The 16,894-nt window shown below is 48.8% G+C and overlaps 2 protein-coding genes across 9 annotated transcripts in view; one reads left to right on the top strand and one right to left on the bottom strand.

Moving 5' to 3' along the window:
• Csad (cysteine sulfinic acid decarboxylase) overlaps positions 1-6,692 on the bottom strand; it is a 21,564-nt gene extending 14,872 nt beyond the window's left edge. The window contains exon 1 of one of the 5 annotated variants that reach the window (XM_057792381.1): positions 6,585-6,692. The gene's annotated coding sequence lies outside the window, so the exon portion shown is untranslated. Of the gene's footprint in view, positions 1-6,177; positions 6,312-6,584 lie in introns of those variants that run through there. The other 4 variants (XM_057792379.1, XM_057792377.1, XM_057792378.1 and 1 more) reach the window with 4 other exon arrangements.
• Positions 5,568-16,725, top strand: Znf740 (zinc finger protein 740). 4 transcript variants are annotated; one of them, XM_057792386.1, is made up of 8 exons: positions 5,569-6,284; positions 7,018-7,527; positions 7,667-7,743; positions 10,779-10,928; positions 11,247-11,336; positions 11,684-11,807; positions 12,016-12,134; positions 13,892-16,725. In XM_057792386.1, exons 4-8 carry the CDS (start codon positions 10,845-10,847, stop codon positions 13,979-13,981), a joined length of 507 nt encoding a protein of 168 aa, XP_057648369.1. In that variant the 5' UTR covers positions 5,569-6,284; positions 7,018-7,527; positions 7,667-7,743; positions 10,779-10,844; the 3' UTR covers positions 13,982-16,725. The 4 variants fall into 4 exon arrangements, with proteins under 4 accessions (XP_057648367.1, XP_057648369.1, XP_057648368.1 ...); XM_057792384.1 differs by lacking the exon at positions 7,667-7,743 and having other exon boundaries at positions 5,568-6,284; XM_057792385.1 differs by lacking the exon at positions 7,667-7,743 and having other exon boundaries at positions 7,018-7,594.
• Positions 16,726-16,894: the final 169 nt, after the last annotated feature.

Genomic DNA, 16,894 nt, shown 5'->3' on the forward strand with positions numbered 1-16,894 from the left:
GCAGAAAAAATTAACGACAGCTTGAATTTTGCAGGAAAATGGATGGAGCTAGAAAACATTATTTTGAGTGAGCTAACCCAGACACAGAAAGACAATTATCACATGTACTCACTCGTAGGTGGTTTTTAAACATAAAGCAAAGAAAGCCAGCCTACAAACCACAATCCCAGAGAACTTAGACAACAATGGACACTAAGAGAGACTTACATAGATCTAATCTACATGGGAAGTAGAAAGTAGAAAAAGACAAGATCTCCTGAGTAAATTGGGAGCATGGGGACTGTGGGGGAGGATTGAAGGGAGGAGGGGAGAGGCAGGGAGGGGAGCAGAGAAAAATGTAGAACTCAATAAATATCAATAAAAGAAAAAAATTTAAAAAAAAACTACATAGAAAGTGCCTATCTTGGGGGGGGAGAGGAGAAGAAATAAAGGAAAGAGAGAGAGAAGAAAAGAAATGATGGACGTGGGTCTTGTATTTATCTGTTGCATTCATTGGTTAATTAATAAAGAAAACTGCTTGGCCCTGATAGGACAGAAAATTAGGTAGGTGGAGTAGACAGAACAGAATGCTGGGAGAAAGAAACCAAGTCAGTGAGTCGCCATGATTCTCCCACTCCAGACAGATGCAGATTAAGATCTTTCTTGGTAAGCCAGCTCGTGATGCTACACAGAATATTAGAAATGGGTCAGATCAATATGTAAGAGCTAGCCAATAAGACGTTAAAACTAATGGGCCAAGCAGTGTTTAAAAGAATACAGTTTCCATGTAATTATTTAGGCATAAAGCTAGCCGTGCACGCGGCCGGGTGCCAGGAACGTAGCCCGCCACTCCACACAACAAAGAAAGAAAGAAAGAAAGAAAGAAAGAAAGAAAGAAAGAAAGAAAGAAAGAAAGAAAGAAAGAAAGAAAGAAAGAAAGGGAAGAAAAGGAAGGGAGAGAGGGCTGGGTGGTGGTGGCCTATGCCTTTAATCCCAGCACTTGGGAGGCAGAGGCCAGCCTAGTCTACAAATCAAGTTCCAGGATAGCCAGAGCTGTTACAGAGAAATTCTGTAAACTCTGTCTCAAAGAACATGAGCGAGAGGGAGGGGGAGAGAGAGGGGAGGGAGGGAGGGAGAAACTGATGCTCAAGAGGCCAGTTTCGGCAGCGGGATGCAGAGCTGATAGGCAAGGGGAAACCACACCAGCTTTGGTCGTTCTCTGAGTTACACTGATTCTGACAAAGTCTCTGTTGAAGGAAATGGAAGAATCAAAGGTGACCGTGGAGTTTGTACTTGGGTGGCCAGAAAAGTTATAACCCATGACGAATGTGGAAGCAAGAGGGGAAAACCTGAATAAAAGTGAATACGAGAGAGACCTCCTGGATGTGTCCATCCTAGAGATCCATGCTCGGGGAAGACCCGGCTAGAGCCGAGTGAGATCATCTCAGGGAGCTGAGTCTTTGCAATGCTCAGAGGACGGTGGGGGGAGAGCACCAAAACTGAGGGGCACGTGGATTTGGAACAGAGCCGCCTTCCTGAGTGCCACTGTTCAACCCACTGTCAGTATTCACAGGGCCTAATGCCAGCACTCCCTGGGTCTGGGGAACCCGGAATACTAGCCAGGATATGAGATGGAGGGTCAGTCCCTCAGAGCCACTCTGCTACCTCCCCCACCCCAACAGCGGCAAACATGGAGAACAAAGGTCAAGAGACTAAATGGGCAAACTGGGCTAGAGATCAGAGCCTGCCTACTACATAGAAAACCCTGGGTTCCATCCCCAGCACTACAAAAACAAACCAAAAATGGGTCCTACTTCACGACATTCTGTACTTAAAATGCACTATGCTGACCTTCACACTGGTTCAGGGAGGCCCATGAACCACAGCCACAGGGAGGCCCATTTTAAAAAGGGAACTGGGCTTCACAGTTTTCCCTGCAAATACTAACAAATGTCAACATATCTTCTCCCTCTTTACACAACAGGCACATAACCATTCTTCTACCTGCTGCTTCTTCTCCACAAACAAAATACAGGTACGTATTATATTAGTACGTACAGCACTTCCTCGCTGTTCTTTAACATAACAGCTTTACGGAGATCCGTTTTACACACCGCAGAACTCATCCCTTTATCCAGGGGTTTTAGTAGAGCCACAGACTTGAGCAAGCACCGCCACTACCTAACTCTAGAACCTTTTCCACATCCCAGGGATGAACTCATCAGTAGTCACTGGTTTCCCCCGCCCAAACCTCTGGCACCCACAAATCCACTTTCCATTTCTACAAATTTGCCGGGCTGTGCAGGTCACTGAAAAAGCAGCAGACACTATGTGGGGTTTGTGACTGGCTTCCTTAGGGAAAGAAGCACACTGTTCTATTTATTTTATTTTATTTTATTTATTTATTTTTTTGGTTTTTTTCGAGACAGGGTTTCTCTGTAGCTTTGGAGCCTGTCCTGGAACTCCCTTTGTAGACCAGGCTGGCCTCGAAGTCACAGAGATCCGCCTGCCTCTGCCTCCCGAGTGCTGGGATTAAAGGCGTGTGCCACCAACGCCTGGCCACACTGTTCTAAAGACTGCAGCACGAGCCAGTATTTTGCTCCTTTTCATGACTGGTTCATACTCTTTATAGGAACATTATGTACTTCATTTGGCCATTTATAAGTTCCTAACTGTTTCAGTCACTTGTGGCATTGGCTATGATGAATAACGCTGCTATGAACATTTGTGTACAAGTTCTTGTGTAGACATGTGTCTTCAATTCCCCTCAGGATATACCTGCTGGGAAAACTGCTGAGTCACACGCTAACTATGTTTAACCTCTTGAGGAATTGCCAAATTGTTTTCCAAAATAGGTGCCCTTCACAGTTCCACCAATAGTGGACGAGGACACCAGTTTTCCACCTTTGCAGAGACAACCACCTGCATGTCTGACCGGGTCAACATTCATAAAAAAAAAAAAAAAAAAAAAAAGATTGAGAAGGGGCTGAGTGTGGTAGTGCACACCTTTACAGATCTTTGTGAGTTCACAGTGAGAGACACTGTCTCAAAAAAAATAATGATAATGATAATAAAATGGTTAAGGAGGGGCTGTAGAAGTAGTTCTGTGATAGGCCCTCAGTTCCATTCCTATCACCACACACAAAAAGAAAAACCTCCAAAATTTTCCCAAGTATAAGGAACGTCCCTTGAACATCATTCTATTTCCCAACTTTTTTTTTTTTTGGTTTTTCGAGACAGTGTTTCTCTGTGGTTTTGGAGCCTGTCCTGGAACTAGCTCTGTATAGACCAGGCTGGTCTCGAACTCACAGAGATCCGCCTGCCTCTGCCTCCCGAATGCTGTTTTTTTTGTTTTTTGTTTTGGTTTTTCAAGACAAAGTTCTCTGTGTAACAGCCCTAGCTGCCCTGGAACTAGCTCTCATAGAGCAGGCTGGCCTTGAACTCACAGAAATCACCTGCCTCTGCCTCAGGAGTGCTGGAATTAAAGGCTTGCGATTCTTTCCCAACTTCTTTATTCACTATCATCAAAGGTCTAAGGGGCGGCAAAGGGAACTAGACAGCTTGTGTCTATTATGCAACCATACTGGCTCTCAAGAGAATGGGTTTAGCTTGTTCAGCAAACACTGACTGTCTACTTCTGCTTGGCTGGCACTGCCCCAGGGACTGCGCTTATCCTGTGGGTTCCAGCTAGCAGCCAGCAAAGGAGCCCATCACACGTGCTGGCCTTCAGGTAATGAGGTGGGGACACACACTCGGGACTCATCGCAGCACTATTTGCTGAAGTGACGCAGTGAAGCAGAAAGGCTGAGTTAGGGATGCTGTACCAGAGGGGTCCTGCCTGACGGCAAACTAGCTACCTCTGGAAGTTCTTTTAACTAGGCGTATTGTTAGAAAGTTAACAAACCAGGGCCTTTGAAATGGCACAGCGGGCAAGGGCCCTTGCTCTCAAGCCTGGTGAACTGCGTTTCTCCATCCCTGAACCCACACAGTAAAAGCAGAGAACTGACTCTCAAAAGTTGACCTCTGGCTGGACAGTGGTAGCACACATCTTTAATTCCAACACTTGAGAGGCAAGGGCAGGCAGTTCTCTGTGAGTTCAAAGTGTGTGCCACCACCACCTGACAAGGTGTTATGCAGCCAAGCCATATGAACTTTGCTTCAGAGGATAATCCTGAATTCCTGATCTCCAGGCATTTTGTGTGGTGTGTTTGTGTTTTGTTCTGTTTTTGTTTGTTTGTTTTACAAGACAGGGTTTCTCTGTACGTTGGAGCCTGTCCTGGAACTTGCTCTGTAGCCCCAGCTGGCCTCAAACTCAAGGAGATCTGCCTGACTCTGCCTCCCGAGTGCTGAGATTAAGGGTGTGCGCCAACACCCCCCATCAGATGTCAAATATACACTATCCACTGGGTTTGTAGCCAAGCAAGAGGAATTTAGGAGACTTGGAAGCCTGCTTGAGCTACAGAATGAGGTCCTACCTCAAATAAAAACAGAAAGTAAAATATACTGTATGACACATTATAAGTGATCGAAAAATATGTACTGGGTAACAAAATATTTGTCTGACCTCAGAAAAAAGTGTCTCACGGCAGAGTTCACCAAATGGTAAGACTTGGGCAGCGGTGGAGAGTAGTAGAGACAGCGCAGTAGTTAAGTGTCTAGCATATGCCAGGCCACGCATTCCAAAGGCATCCCATCTATCCCCAGCACCAAAAATACAATGATAGGGACTGGAAAGATGCCTCAGCAGTTTAGAGCACCAGCTGCTCTTCTAGAGGACCCAGGTTCAGTTCACAACACCCACAGGGTGGATCCCAACAGTCTTAACCCTAAGTGTCTCTGGCAGGTTTCTAGGTGAATGAATACCTATGCCCTCTTTTGGCCTCTAAGGACACCAGGCACTCAAGTGCTACACAGATATACAAGCAGGCAAAACACCCATACACACATAAAAATAAAACTTTAAGCCGGGTGGTGGTGGCGCACACCTTTAATCCTAGACCTCGGGAGGCAGAGACAGGTGGATCTCTGTGAGTTCGAGGCCAGTCTGGTCTACAAGAGCTAGTTCCAGGACAGGCTCCAAAGCTACAGAAAAACCCTGTCTCAAAAACAAACTAACACAGAACAAAACCAAACAACAACAACAGCAACAATAAAAACATTCCTGGTGACAATTCTCTCCGTTGTATGTCAATTTTAGGATGATCCTAAGAGGATCGTGGTGGAAATTACTTGAATGGTCTAAAATGTGCAAGATAGGAAGCCTTATCTTTTTTCATTATGGACTTTTTTTTCTTCGATAGTGCCTTGAAGTCTCCTACACTCCAGACGGCAGCTAAAGTGGAACGTAAGTGGAATCCCCGTTTCCTTAACAGGACCCCTCTCTAATGCTAAGCTGCTCGAGGATGGGTTCAATTTTCCCCTTTTCAAATGCAGCCTGGCCCAGGGAGCAACGTGCCTGTCCAAGTCTGCAACAAAAAGTTCACCGAAGGGAAAAAGGCCTTTTCCTGCAAGGAAACCTGGGTTAGATCACCCAGAACAGGGAGGAGAGAAACTAACGAGTCTAGCTCCGGACACAAGGTTGCGGGAGCGGAGCAGGGCTGCCTTGGGTACTTCGGAAACGTCTCCGACTCACACTCGGAATGTGGTTTAGCGTGTACCGCAGGACGGCGCAATGATTTAACTCTACTCCCAGCTGACTTGTCTGCAGGAGTAGAGTTATCTGCGCCGGATAACAAGCCCGGAAACACAAACTTGACCAAGTTAAATGAAAATATCAGGGGTACGAACTGTTCTAGCGTCTACTTGGGGCTCCGGACTTAGGAGCAACAGGAGAGAGAGGGAGTTTTTCCAGAAGTCAACCAGCTCACTTAGCGAACCTTCTCAAAGAACACTCAGCCCCTAAAGACTTCGGGAGCGAGCCTGGCGTCTGCCCTCAGTCAAGATGGCGGCCAAGGCGCCTGCGCGCCAGGGCGCACGCGCACTCCTTCGCACCATCCTCCTCCGGTCCTGCCGATCGCCACCCCTCCCACTCGCCAGCTGCGGCACTCTGCGCGTCCCCAGCCTCACCCCTCTCTGGCGGCCCCCTCCTGACCAGGCTCCCGAGCCCGGAAGTGGATGTGGCCGCTTGGCAGAGAAGACGAGGGGGAGGGAGAAGTGCTTCCGGGGAAACGGGCCCCGGGTTGGTGTTTGTAAACTTGCCTCGGTCCCGGCGCGGGCAGCGGCGGCCGAGAGCTTGGCACCGGGTGCTTAGGGCCTGGAGGAGGCGCCGCGCGGCAGAGGAGACGGCGGGAGGCCGCGCCGGGCAGGTAGGCGCGCGCCGCGGGGAGGCAGCGTCGAGCAAGCAGACGGTGGCTCCTCAGCAGCTCGCAGGCCGTGGGGCGCCGCGCGCGAAGGGGGAGGGGAGCGGGGCGGAGGAGGGAGGGAGGAGGGAGGGGGCCGCGAGGGGAGGGCCGCCCCCGCCCCCGCCCCGCCCCCCGCCGGGGTGAGGGGGCTCGCTGGGAGGGGACGCGGGCACGAGCACGCAGGTCGCGCGATGCTCTGCTCGGGTCCCCGCGCTGCGGCTGCTTGCAGAGAGCGCGCCGGCCCTCCGCGGCGGATTTACGTACCTTCGCGCGGACTCGGAGTAGCGCTCGCGTATGGGCACTGCCCGTCGGTGTCCTGCAGGCACCCCGGCGCTCAGCGGTGGCCCCCGAGCTTCCCTCCACCACGCTCTGCCAGCGTCTGCGGAGTGCCAGCCTTGCAGGCCGGCCCACTCTGCACAAAAGCCCCAGAGGGCCTCCGCCCCCTTCTTCCGTTCCTAAGATGCCAAATCCGAGCCTTTACTCTGTTGGCAGTGTCTCTCCTGAAGACCCAGCTTCCTTTTACTCTTGTTGGCTGCTCTTCCCGGCCCAGGAGGCCAGTTTCTTATACTGACCCAGAAAGAAAGCTCTTGACTCTTGTCCTCCTTTCGAGCTTCAGAGCGCCCAGCAAAATAAGTTGAGCGAGCGTATGGCCTAAGGATGTTGCACTTACGGGCCTCGTCTCCCTTTCTGATTTCAGATTTCCGGAGCAGACCTAGAGCTTCACCAAGAAAATTCAACTGGGAAACCAAGACTGATAGACTCTCATTTCTTCAGACAATAGGCAGAAGCCACAGACCTCGGATTTTTGCAACACCTGTTTTCCCTTTGGAGGACGCTAAATTCTTTGAGAGGACAAAGGCAGTTCATTATGGCAACTGAACTGAAAGAACAGGAAGGAGCCATTACTGTGATTTGGTGACAGTTCTTCAAACTACCGTGTCTTAAGGAAAGCTGGATAAAGAACTTCTGAACTTTTGGGTTCATTAAGTGAAAAATCAGCATGGCTCAGGTAAAAAGCTCTCGCGTCCTCCTTCAAGACCGCTCACTGGGAAGCCTTTTGCAGTGTCACTCTTGAATTCTGCCTTAGTCAACAGTGTTGACCATCCCCAGTGAGCCGAGCTCTGTATTAAGCACCAGGGGGAGATCTAGAGGAAGGAAAGGAGACAGGCCTCCCTGCCTTCAGGGAGCTTCCAGTCAAATGAAGGAGGTAGGCTATACACCACGTCACAGGCACTGATGTCGGTGGGCAAAGCACCTTACACTCTGTACTTCTGGTACGTGGAGTACTTGGGCATGAGGGAGTGAAGACCCTGGTGAATGCTTCATTTGTTTTTCTTTTTCAGCAGGAATTTTATTGAGCTCCTGTTACATGCAAGGCATTGTGCTTGGAATACAAAGATGAATAAGATTGTCCTTGTCCCCAGTAAGCTTCCAGGCTAGTTGGGGGGAGGGGGAGGAATGGAAAGACAATCTATTATTAATTTTTATGTTCACAGTGCCTTGCATAGTGGCTGGCTGGTAGTAGAGCTTCGGCATCTGTTGACTAAAGGAGTTTGCAATGATAGAGGGACGCTACTGCAAAGTGGTGCTTCTGCCTGGATGGAGAGAAGACGGCGAAACTGGACGGATGCGTAGGGTTCTGCTAGCTGAATGAACAGAGAAGGCCATTCAGACAGAGGGACTGTGTGGGCAGAGGCTTAGAGGTGTGGGAAAATGGGATGAGGTTCAGGGTTCTACTGGTGGCTTGGTAGTTAGGCAGGTAGGGGCCAGAGGATTAAATGGGGCATCATTAGGGAGAAAGGGTAGATAATGATTGTGGAGGTTGTTTTCTGGGAGAAGTCAGCAGAGTGTGGCCCAGGGGCTTTTTGTGCCTTTCCTAAAGAATTAGATGTTATTCTCTAGGGAGTGAGCTCCCTAGAGAATGTTAAACAGCAGAGTAATGTCTTGCAGAAGATAGTTGTCCCTGTGAAGGAGGCAGATGGATGGGAAGGACAAGATGGCCAGAGGACCTGCTGTAGTCTTCTGAGGGGAAATGCTGCTGCTGCTTTGAGCGTTCTCTGAGGACAACTCCTGCACCAGTCACACCAGGATGGCAGCCTGATTGTAGTGGGATTGGCTTGCTTCCAAGTGCTGCAGCGTGCACAGCTTTCTCCTCCCCGCAGAGTAGAGTCTCTGGATGTCGTCTTTCTTACTCTCCAGCACGATGTTTACTGTTCTGCTAAGCATTTTACATCAGTTTCGTTCTCCTTGACCCTGTGAGGGCAGACATTCTGACAGGCATTTCACATTTGAAGGAAGCAAAGCTTCAAAGGTAGACTTTCCCAGAATTATACAGCCCAAACAGCAGAGCTAAGGTTTTTAACTTTGGACTTTCTGAGTAGGAAAAGTATGCATTCTGGAGTACTAGTTCAGTAAAGACAGTTCAGGAACCATTGTGTTAGAATAAGGGGTAATTTCTCAGAGCACCCCTGTTTAATTGACTTTCTTAAACTTTATGTACACTCCAGGCAGTGGAAGCGCCCCACCTTAATCCCAGCACTCCAGTGGCAGAGACAGGCTGGTCTACAGAGCGAGAGTGAGTTCAAGGGTAGACTCCAAAGCTACACTCCAAAGTCCTGCTTCAAAAACAAAACAAACAAACAAAACCTTTATGTAGTGTATACATATAAATGGCCTAAGTAAGGCAGAGGGGGTTCTCAGGGTGGGATAGGCGTGGTGGTGCATGCCTTTTCCCAGCACTAGGAAAGTCTCCGAGTTCCTAGGTCCTGGACAGCCAGGGCTACACAGAGGAACTCTCTAGAAAAGACAAAATAAATAAATAAATGAACGAATAAATAAATAGCCTAAGTGGTCAGAGAAACTGTATATTCAACTCCAGAATGAAGACGATTGAGTTTTTCTGTTTGCTGCAACTGACAGCACCTAGGAAATTTAAAAATCTAAAGTGAGAAATAACCTGATAGAAAATGTACTTGGCACCAGCGAGGTCTGCCCATCTGAAATTGGCTTTGAATCTGAGCACTATTGGTGGACACATTGCTCAGTGGTTAAGAGCACTTCTTGTTCTTCCAGAGAACCCAAATTCAGGTCCTAGCACCCACATCAGCCAGCTTAGCTCACTTCAGCTGCAGGGATCTGATATCCCCTTCTACTCTCCTTGGGCACTTGCCCACATGTGGCACATACGCACACATAATCTAAAAAAAAAAATAGTAATAAGGGCTGGAGAGATGGCTCAGAGGTTAAAAGCACTGGCTGCTCTTCCAAAGGTCTTGAGTTCAATTCCCAGCAACTACATGGTGGCTCACAACCATCTATAATGAGATCTGGTGCCCTCTTCTGACCTGCAGACAGAATACTGTATACATAATAAATAAATAGGGCTGGAGAGATGGCTCAGGGGTTAAGAGCATGGCTGCTCCTCCAGAGGTCCTGAGTTCAATTCCCAGCAACCACATGGTGGCTCACAACCACCTATGATAGGATCTAATGCCCTCTTCTGATGTGCAACCATACATGCAGGCAGAATACTGTGTATGTGACAAATAAATAAATCTTTAAAAATAAATCTTTTTTTATTTTTTTGACCTTTTTTTTTTTTTTTTTTTTTTTTTGGTTTTTTGAGACAGGGTTTCTCTGTGGCTTTGGAGCCTGTCCTGGAACTAGCTCTGTAGACCAGGCTGGTCTTGAACTCACAGAGATCCACTTGCCTCTGCCTCCCGAGTGCTGGGATTAAAGGCATGCGCCACCATCTCCTGGCAATAAATAAATCTTTAAAAAAAAAGTAATAAAATCTTTTAAAAAGTAGATGAGGGAGCCAGACTGTGGTGATTTGCACCTTTAATCCCAGAACTCAGGAGGCAGAGACAGGCGGACTTACAGAGTTCAGGGCAGGTTCCAAAGCTACAGAAAAACCCTGTCTCAAAAAACTTAAAAAAAAAAAAAAAAAAAGAGAGGGTATCAAGATGGTTCAGCTGTCAGCCTGACAACCAATCGACCAATTAGATCCCCAGAGAACTGGCTTCCTGCAAGTGGTCCTCTGATCTCCACTATGTTGCTGGCATAGCGCACACAAAAATAAAAGAATTCGGAAGGAAGACATTGCTAGTGATCTCCAGTTTCAGTGGGTCAGACAGACAGACCTCATTCCTGTAGTTAAAAGCCCAGAATACCTTAGGTAATATGTAGCCATGCATACTGTTTGGTACAGTAACCACAAGTGTTGATACTGTGTGATTATTAACTTGATCTGTGTTTCATCACTACAGGATGCAAAGGGGGCAATAGTTCTTGGTAAGACAGTAAGGATTTGAAGGAAACAAGGCTTGACAGTGAGGGATTGTTCCATGCGGAGAAGCAGTTTATTGCTGGGTGTAGACGGTAGATGTGTTCAGGATAGCAGCCTGTTTTTGTCCAGCCCTGCCAGGTGACCTTACACCTCATCTCCTTTCAACTTAGGCAAGTCTTCTGGCTTGTGAAGGCCTAGCGGGTGTGAGTTTGGTTCCCACTGCAGCCAGCAAGAAGATGATGCTAAGCCAGATTGCCAGCAAGCAGGCGGAAAATGGCGAGCGGGCAGGTAGCCCTGATGTGCTGAGGTGCTCGAGTCAGGTACAGCACTTGAGTCCTTTATGGTGCTTGGGGGTCGGGCAGCCTGAGCTCTGCCAGGAGGTGCCAAGCTGTGGTTCCTGTCCTCTTTGTTTAGAAGAAGTGGGGATCTGGGCCCCACGTGGGCAAGAATGAGTGTGGGTGTTTGGAGCGCTTGTACCTACAAACTCCTAGAGCAGGAAAGGCGAAGAGGAAGTGGATTGTGGAGAGGAAGCAGGTGGTATACTCTCCTTTATAAACTGATTGTCAAGAAACAGCATTTGATTTCTCATCTTGTGTTCTGACATGGACTGTAAGTTTAGATTTGGTTTGTCTTCAAAGGGCCACCGAAAAGACGCTGATAAATCCCGGAGCCGCAAAGACGATGACAGCTTGGCCGAGTCCTCCCATTCGAAAAAGACTGTTAAAAAGGCAGGTAATGGGGTCAGCACCAGACTCAGACTTTCCTCATCACTGTGGCTCACATTTTCCCTACTGAGTTTGGGCCGTGATTTTACCCAAGGCCACACTGACAGCCGCTGCCTCCCCTTGCTGACCATTCTGGGACAGGTGGGGAGTGTGCTCTTGGAGCAGGCAGGCCAACCCTACCACTGCATGCTAGCCCTTCTTCCCTTCCTGACTCTTAGCCTAAGTAAGGGATATGACAGGAGACATCACCTTTCACAGTAGCAGACAGAGTCTTTGTCCAGCAGCTGAAACTGGACCTCTAGGAAGAGGGCAGAGAGAACCTCCATGACATGCCTGATTGTTGCCCCCAGGTGGTGGTAGTGGAACAAAATGGCTCTTTCCAAGTAAAGATCCCAAAAAATTTTATTTGTGAGCACTGCTTTGGAGCTTTCAGGAGCAGCTACCACCTCAAAAGGCACATCCTGATCCACACTGGTGAGTCTCACCTGTACTCAAGCTTGCATGGATGGGGACAGCCTGTAAGCCATGTTCCAGGAGGGCGGAGGATAAGCTGAATGGCATGGAGGGATTGCGTGGCTCCGTGTTTGCTGTCACTAAGACCAGCAGTCTCACGTGTTCATGAATGTCTGATCCCTATCATAAACTTTGCTTGGTTCTCACTTGTTTTCTGACCTCTGGCCAGGCGAGAAACCATTTGAGTGTGATGTATGTGATATGCGTTTCATCCAGAAGTACCATCTTGAACGCCACAAGCGTGTGCATAGTGGTGAGAAGCCTTACCAGTGTGAACGATGTCATCAGGTAAGGTTTGCCTGTCGTCCCTGGAATAGCAGCACACATAAATTTTCCTTCTCCAGGAAATAGGGCCGGTCCTTTCCTGGCTGACCGAGGGGCTTCCCCGGTACAGTTAGCATCTCAGAATAAGGCAACTCGGGCCTTATGGGGCTAATCATAGGGAGTACTTGTTAGAATATCATAATATTATCATTTATTTTGGTTTGGTTTGGCTTGGGATTTTTTGTTTTCCCTGAGACAGGGTCTCACGATGTAGTTCTGGCTGTCCTGGAACTCACTATGTAGACCAGGCTGGCCTCAAACTCATAGAGATCTGCCTGATAATATCATTTCTTGAATTCCTGATCTATGCCAGATACTGTGGGGACAAACTTGACATAGAATTTGAGTGCGGCGTGTTTTTATCTTGTTATCTCCTTAGGGTAGCTGTGTTGTCCTCATTTCACAGTAATGGAAAAGTTGAAGTTCAGGGACGTTAACTTTCCCCATGCAGCAGGTGAGAGTAGGCCTGATATTTAGTCCAATCTCAGCACTGCAGTGCGGAGGAGCGACGCCACCTCTGCCCTGGGCAGGAGATGAGAGTGACAGTGACTGACATCTGGATGCTCTGCCCAGTCTTACACTAAAGTCCACACTTCAGTGAGTCTTCCGAATGCTAGGCTGAGAGCTGCTACTGGTGACGGCATGTGACCTAACCCATGTCCACCCTGCACAGTGTGAGCTCTTGTCACACTAGACTGCAACCGCGTGAGGGACACTGTAATCCCGGCACTCGGAGAAGCCGGACAAGAGGACCACAAGTTCTAGGCCTTCTCAAAGAAACATGTTTTCCACCCTGTGCTTGGGCCCAAAAAGGTAGACATGCTATGAGAAGCTGTGGTGTGCCTCAGTGCTGAATCTGGCCGAGACCAGCAGAATAAGCGCTAAATATTTGATGAGTGGAGTGCTATGCTGTGTTGGGTGCTTTTCACCTGCTCCTTCAGATAAACAGGGAGGCTCGGGGTTGTTGGGTGATTTGCCCGTTGTCACACGACTAAATGACAGAACCAGCGTTCCACTCTGAGTCCAGACCCTCTCTCCAGCACTGCTTCTTGTTGACTTACATTGTTGTGTACATAGTACAGGGCAGGTGTGGAGGTCAGAGCACCTCCTTCTGTTATGTTGGTTCTAGAGATCAAACTCTGGTCACTGGGCTTGGCAACAAGGGCCTTTACCTGCTGATCCAAATCCTCATCCTCCCCATCTCCTTTCTTGAGATAGAGTCTTAGGTAGTCCACAGTGGCTTCCAGCTTTCTATATAACCAAGGATGACCTTGTATGCCTGATCTTCCTGCCTTTGATCAAAGGTCTGCACCACCACGCTCAGTTTCCAAGGCACTGAGGATCAAATCCAGGGCTTCCTGTGTACTAGGCAAGCACTCTGCCAGCCAAGCTGCATCCCCAGCCACTAGAACCCACATTTGCTTCTTTCTGTTGTTTGAGACAGGGTCTGTCTACATGGCCCTGACTGTCCTATAACTCACTATGTAGACCAGGCTAGCCTCGAACTTAGCAGAGATCTACCTGCCTCTCTGCATCCTGAGTTCTGAGATTAAAGACATGTACCACCACCGTACCCAGCGACATCAGTGTCCTAACCACTGTGCTCTCTTGCTGTGCAGATACTGAGGGAGCAAGAACATAGCATGTGCCTTCTTTGCAAGGAAGGGACCTCCTAACAGGAGACTGAATTCCTCTTGGAACTTAATCCTCTCTCTTCACAGTGTTTTTCTCGGACAGACCGACTACTAAGACACAAGCGGATGTGCCAAGGATGCCAGTCCAAGACGTCTGATGGGCAGTTTTCTCTATAGGCACGGGGGCCCACCGAAGAGCACACCCCTCTGCTCTGATGGCCCTACCACCACTCCCTCTGAACCTGTCCCCCTTCCTAGAGGAGTGGCCCCAGGTGAGCAGACGAGACCATCAGAGGACAGCGGCTCCAGAGCCTCAGCTCTGTAAATAGTCTGAGACTGTGCCACTCTCAGGAGTTCCGGCAGCATTCCTGGGCAGGGAGCTGGTCCCGGGACCCTGACCTGAGGACTGAAATGTTCCCACAATCTTGAACTGGAACCGGCAGCTGAAATGAAAAGGACTGAGGAGGGGAATTTGTTTGTTCTGCTCTTGTTTTTGTTTATCCAGAAGCGATTACAGCAGGTAAATAGGGGACACAGATAATCTGGAGACGCAAAGTAAGGACTGTGACTGGCCCAGCCGTTTTTGTTACCGTAGGCCTTTGGTGGTCCACAGCCCTGCATCTTACTTCCTGTGTGAAAGAAAATAGGACCAGGACTGGCAGCTAAGCTTACTTGGACTTGCTATACACTGTGCGGACAGAAGGAGAGGCTGGAGGAGCAGTGTGAGCTGACAAGAAGAGTGGGCATCCCTTTTTCTCTCCTCATAAGAGCAGTGTTGTGTCCATGGTTGTTGTCAGGGTTTGTGCAACGCCAGTGCCTGATGGGGTCAGCTCAAGTGCCTTTGGAGAAAGCTTGGGTGGGGTAGCCCATGCAGCCCTTTTGTCTGGGCAGTTGGTCTTGGTTATGGTTTGTGGCTACCTCACTGTCCTTGACAGAGGCAGCAGTTGAGCAGAGAGCTGTGGGTGTCAAGTGGACTGTCCCCTTGTACCATCTTAGAACAACTAAGGATAGTGCAGAGTTGCCAACAACTGTTAGAGACGCAAACGTGACGGCCCTGATGTGACTCTTGTGATAGAGCCCCTTCCTGCCCAAGTCCTGTGGCAGTTCAAGTAGTGGAGGTGGAGGTCTGGTCTTCAGTCCCAAAGAACATGAACTTGGCTTCCTCCCTGACAGGCATCCCTACCCAACAAGGTAGAGGATGCCGCAGAGGAAGGAGCCTAATGTCTGTTTTATTGTTGACCTTATTCTGTTCCGAACCCCATCTTGTCTACCCCTGAGAAAGTGATGAGGTGCGTGTCTTTGTCTGATTTGTGGGTGCTTTATGTATTTGCTTGGAAGGGATGAAAATTATTGAGCCAAATTTATTCGGCCACCAACTTAGAGGACAGAAAGCATAGAGCAGCCTCCCCACCCAGGCATGAAGGGTGCCTGCCTCCCAGAGGTTGCTGAGAACAAGGGAACCGAGGGGGTTTGTTCCAGAAGGATTTTTTTGGGTTTTTGTTGTTGTTGTTTTTAGACTGATTCAACAGTACTGCTTAGAGTGTTTCTAAGCCAGGGCTTATGGATACGTATTTTCTAAAGTGAAATAACTCCCTTCCTACTAAAGAAAGGATCCTTAGGGAGGTTTTGGAATTCCATTGCGCACTGCCCCATGCCAGGGGACCTACTTGAGGTGTAATCATGGAGATTGACCTGAGCACACATAGCTGTAGCTGTGAGTAGAAATCTGAGAGGCAGCCCAGCCTCCAGCAAGTTCTTGCCTAGCAAAGAGGGCCAGACAGCAAATTTCGGCTATGGCCTCTCTCTTCCAGAGTGTTGAGGGATGGGACGTCATACCTCTTGGGTTGAAGTACTTCAGGGAAAAAGAAGGGGAGATGTTTCAACCTTCAGCTTGCCTCTGACGCACCTGAGAGCCTTGGTGAGGTCAGAAATGTTCACTGCCGTATGTTCTAGCGTCATGCTGTCCCTACTGTTAGACATGCTCTAGAACCTGTGACCCCAGGGCATCTTTGCGCATCTAAGGCAGACCATTTCATGTCAGAGGGTTCTTCTGCTGGGCTGGGATTTTTCTGTCATTGAACTCTGGGAAAGGATACACTAAGAAAGAAATCCTCCCAAAAATGCTTCTGGAAATGGGATCCTTCCCTGCTCCTAGAAGATGATCTGTGGGGAGAGGTAGAAGACTGACCCAGGCTTCTCCATGTCTGGATGTATGTACTGGGTCAGAGCAGGCCCTGCAGGCCATGGCTTCCTGCCCGAGTGGAAGCTGTGAGGGAGAGAACTTGAGGATGTGTGTACAGATGGCCCAGCCAGAACCACACTGCCAAGGCCTGGGTGTGAGAAGCCCAGGGGCCGGCAGTGGTAGAGGACAGACAGGCTCTGGGGTGAAGAGTAACAGGACACCCAAGGGCCCAGGAACCACAGGGCTCCTGGGCTGCTGTGTTAGCACTGGACAGATGTCTCAGGTGTGTGTAGAAAGGGGAATGAAGAGCGGGCAGGTGCCCAGAGATCCAGATGTGAAGTGGGGTTGCGTGGGGAGAGTAACACCAGTCCCTGGGTGGCTCCTGTGCAGCCCTGCCGTCTGCCCTTGCTGGTGCCTGTCCTTTCCGTCCATCACTCAGCTACTGATTGTGCTCCATAGCTTGACATGGAGGGTTAGATGGGTGGAGTCCTACCACAGCTCGGCCCTCTCCCAGGTTCCTCTGCCCCTGCTGTGGGCCTGGGCTTTTATCTTCAATTCCCCTCCTACCATGCTCCACTTTTTTTTTAAATATACTTATTTTGCTATGGGGGAGGGGACTATCAAATGAACAAGATCACTTTTAAATGGTAGTTTTTATAAGATGTTATAAACTTGTATCTTTTTACCATTAAAGTGCAGTGTATGTTCCTTCGTGTTCTATTTAGGGTATTTAAATAAAAAGAATGGCGCTTTTCTACATTCCATCTCCTCCTTGAGAAGACCTGTTGGGGCGCTTTGCCCAGACAGTTTCCTTCCCTGAGAGCCCACCCTACAGCTTGCAACAGAACAAACTATCTTGTTAAAACAATGTTTTTTTTGTTTTTTGGTTTTTTTTTTTGGTTTTTTGA

Source organism: Chionomys nivalis, chromosome 17, assembly GCF_950005125.1.
Source record: "Chionomys nivalis chromosome 17, mChiNiv1.1, whole genome shotgun sequence".
NCBI classification, from domain to species: Eukaryota; Metazoa; Chordata; class Mammalia; order Rodentia; family Cricetidae; genus Chionomys; species Chionomys nivalis.